Raw genomic sequence first — 3,144 nt, forward strand, 5'->3', positions numbered from 1 at the left:
TGTATGGTGTCATGGGTTTTTCATGTAGCGCTACGTGGGCACGGTCGACTTGGGCGTTGAACGTTCAACCGTGATTGACACACATGCGTTACGGCAGAATTGCCAAGCCGAGTTCTACCAACCGGTTTGGCCGAATTAGTTGTGCCTGGCAGTTGGCAAGACTTCTTTTCGAGAGCAGAACCTAGCAAAACCCCAGAACTCGCAGAGCAACGAGCCATTAAATTTGAATGATGAATTCGTGTTCAATTAAAATTGTTCGACTGTTACTCACATGCCGGAACATTCCCGAGTTATTGGAAAGCTTACACATTGAGAAGGCAACAATTGATCCGAAGTTACTCTTGGTTGTACCATGGAGAGTAATCTATGTCTCTGAGATAGACATTGATGCTCATTAGTGAGTACATTGCATGACAGTAAATACTCACAGCCCAGGGAACAGTGTTCTGCCGGTCAGTGAACCAAGTTCACGGTCATTGACCGGATTGCGTGGGAAAGCTGGCGAACTTCGTCGACGTTCATCTGAACACGACTTTCAGGAGTTTCCTGGTCCTACTGTAACGAACTATACTATATCTGGTCAATGCTAGAATCTTTGATTATCCTCGTGCCGCTTCACATATCATTACTCACATAAACGCATGGTTTTCGTGTGTTCGGTTCAAGGGTACGTTTTAAGGCTTAGAACTCGAAGATGGACTCCCGACTTTTGACACACCATGAAGATCGGCAAGAGATCAAACCAAGGATGGTGATGGGATCACTTCGTGGAGCACCCAGGTTATGCTGTCAAAGACCCAGCTTCGATGGTCAGTGGAAAGGCAAAGGTAGTGTGTGCAAGGCTCTATGAGCAACGTGTTGCGCATGAGCAGGCAATGGATGAGCAGCAGGTACACTTGGGCCAGCGAGATGCACCAAGGGACGAAATGGCAATAGCAGGCACTCGTACGCAAGTTTGTTTTATAGCTTTCTGTTACTAACTTAATGTACTAGTTTGGGCTAGTGGCCCGAATGATCCCCAACGCACCTGGTTAATCAGTCGGCTGACAACACTATTATGTCACTTGCGTGATTGTGCATTGCACTCTGAGGATGTCCGTTCGCAAGCACGGCTGGAATACAAAATGGCACAATTGGCTCTCAACTGAGACACTCACCCTTCTGGCAGAACTCAAGATGTATGTTCACGAAGAGCATGTACGCAACGATGTGGTCAAGAAGTGGCTTCGACGCCGGTGCTGTAACACCGAGGCCACTGACAAAGCAGAGCCTACTCAAGTAGTTCATGCAGTTGGCGACAATCTATCAGGAGAAAGCAGCGAACGGGAGCCACGCAGCCTCGCTTTCGAGAGGCGAGGGATAAGTGATGTTGCAGCAGACCTTATCCGAGCTGTTCAGGAGGAGGAGATTTCCACCACAGAATCAATGCACTCAGTCCCCATTGGTGCTGCCGGTGCCGGTGGTTCATTCTCCCGCATTGCTGTCAGTGACTTACTCGACTATTCTCGTGTGGAGGAATGGTTGGGATCTTGTTATAAAGTCGCTATTCGAGGTTTGGATGCTGAGCTTGAGTTATATGAGCTTCTTGACTTAGATGCCGAGGGAATTGATGATCCAGACTTTCCTCAAGTTGATGATGTTCTTGACAAGTAGATAAATGAGCAGTGCTACCAGATGTTATAGTAGTAGTAGTCGAGTACTATCCATTCTGCGATTGTTGACGCACCGTGTACTGCGGCACTTTGAACCTGCCTCATCGTCCAATCAGACATGATTATCTAATATTCAAGCAGGACATCTGGCACTGCACGAGTTCAGTTCACTTGCATTCATGGGAAAGTTTGCGGCTGAACGTACGTTAACTTTGATAAACGTACACTGACCGGCAGAACACTGCCAGGGAAGCACGCCCAGTATGAAGTCCTGAAAGCTGAGTAATTGAACACATGGTTGAAGACGAACGTACTAGACATCATAGTAGCGGTGATATAGCTTGATAAAAATAGAAGTCAACTGTTGACACGATTACTAGTGCTGTCTCGTGGCATCCATGCCTGCGATACTTGCAACGAGCTCACGCCCATTGTGCCTTCGGCACAAATCGAAGGAGCGCTACGCGCTCCTTCAGGGGAGAAAAATGAGTGTTGTTCCTTCATCACAGGAAGCCAACGAGGGCTACGCCCTCCTTTGGCTTCCTGGCCTCAGGCTGCATCCTAATAAATTGTGCATTTTGAATGATTTTGAAATATATTTATGAGCAGCTTTTCAAAAAAACTCAAAGTACAATCTATCACACCACATAAAAGTACATAGTACTACATACAATCAGTCAGTGCTATGTTCTTTGAGCAGGATTTTGACCAATATAAAAATACAAAATATGTAACAGTATCATTGAATGTATTTGTTTTCCCATTTTTCCCTGCTTCCCATCTAGGGATCAGCAGGGGTATGGGAAACCCTTGAGGGTAGGGGTAGGGGTTTGGATCTGAAGACCCCTGTACCCCTGGGAATATACCTCCAAATTGATTACCATAGGAGTGATGGATCAGTATAAAATTTTGAAGTTGTACATGTGCCTTCAAATGGTAATATATGTGATTGGAAAAAATGTTACCATGGGGTATACCCATGCTAATCCCTACTCCCTACTCCCTACTCCCTACTCCCTACTCCTGTCTCCTGTCTCCTGTCTCCTGTCTCCTGTCTCCTGTCTCCCGTCTCCCGTCTCCCGTCTCCCGTCTCCCGTCTCCCGTCTCCCGTCTCCCGTCTCCCGTCTCCCGTCTCCCGTCTCCCGTCTCCCGTCACCCGTCTCCCATCACCCGTCTCCCGTCTCCCGTCTCCCGTCTCCCGTCTCCCGTCTCCCGTCTCCCGTCTCCCGTCTCCCGTCTCCCATCTCCCGTCTCTGTTCTCTCAGTCTCCCATCTCCTGTCTCCTGTTCTCCCATTTCCCCATTTTCCTGTCATCACATTCTCTGGTTTTTGAGTCTACATTGTCTTTGTCTCCTTTTTTTATTTGAATCTTATCTCCTGTCACCACATTCATTATCTCCCTGTCTGTAATTGTATCATATGTTGTTCCATTTATGTACATATACAGTCACTACTAATAATTGCAGTAGGCAAAACACTCAAATCCTGTTGT

General features: G+C 47.1%; 2 protein-coding genes across 2 annotated transcripts; both read left to right on the forward strand.

Annotated features, from left to right (window-relative positions):
* Positions 1-439: 439 nt before the first annotated feature.
* Positions 440-1,429, forward strand: F5891DRAFT_1075208 (uncharacterized protein). The gene is made up of 4 exons (XM_041363368.1): positions 440-576; positions 634-751; positions 774-945; positions 994-1,429. The coding sequence occupies exons 2-4, from the start codon at positions 695-697 to the stop codon at positions 1,146-1,148; spliced, it is 384 nt and encodes a 127-aa protein (XP_041217236.1). The 5' UTR covers positions 440-576; positions 634-694; the 3' UTR covers positions 1,149-1,429.
* F5891DRAFT_987724 (uncharacterized protein) lies at positions 1,177-1,653 on the forward strand (the record flags this gene model as incomplete). Its single annotated transcript, XM_041377933.1, has 1 exon — positions 1,177-1,653. One exon carries the CDS (start codon positions 1,177-1,179, stop codon positions 1,651-1,653), a length of 477 nt encoding a protein of 158 aa, XP_041217237.1.
* Between the last annotated feature and the right edge of the window lie 1,491 nt (positions 1,654-3,144).

The sequence above is a fragment of the Suillus fuscotomentosus genome, assembly GCF_016647785.1.
Source record: "Suillus fuscotomentosus strain FC203 chromosome Unknown F5891scaffold_175, whole genome shotgun sequence".
Lineage (NCBI taxonomy): Eukaryota > Fungi > Basidiomycota > Agaricomycetes > Boletales > Suillaceae > Suillus > Suillus fuscotomentosus.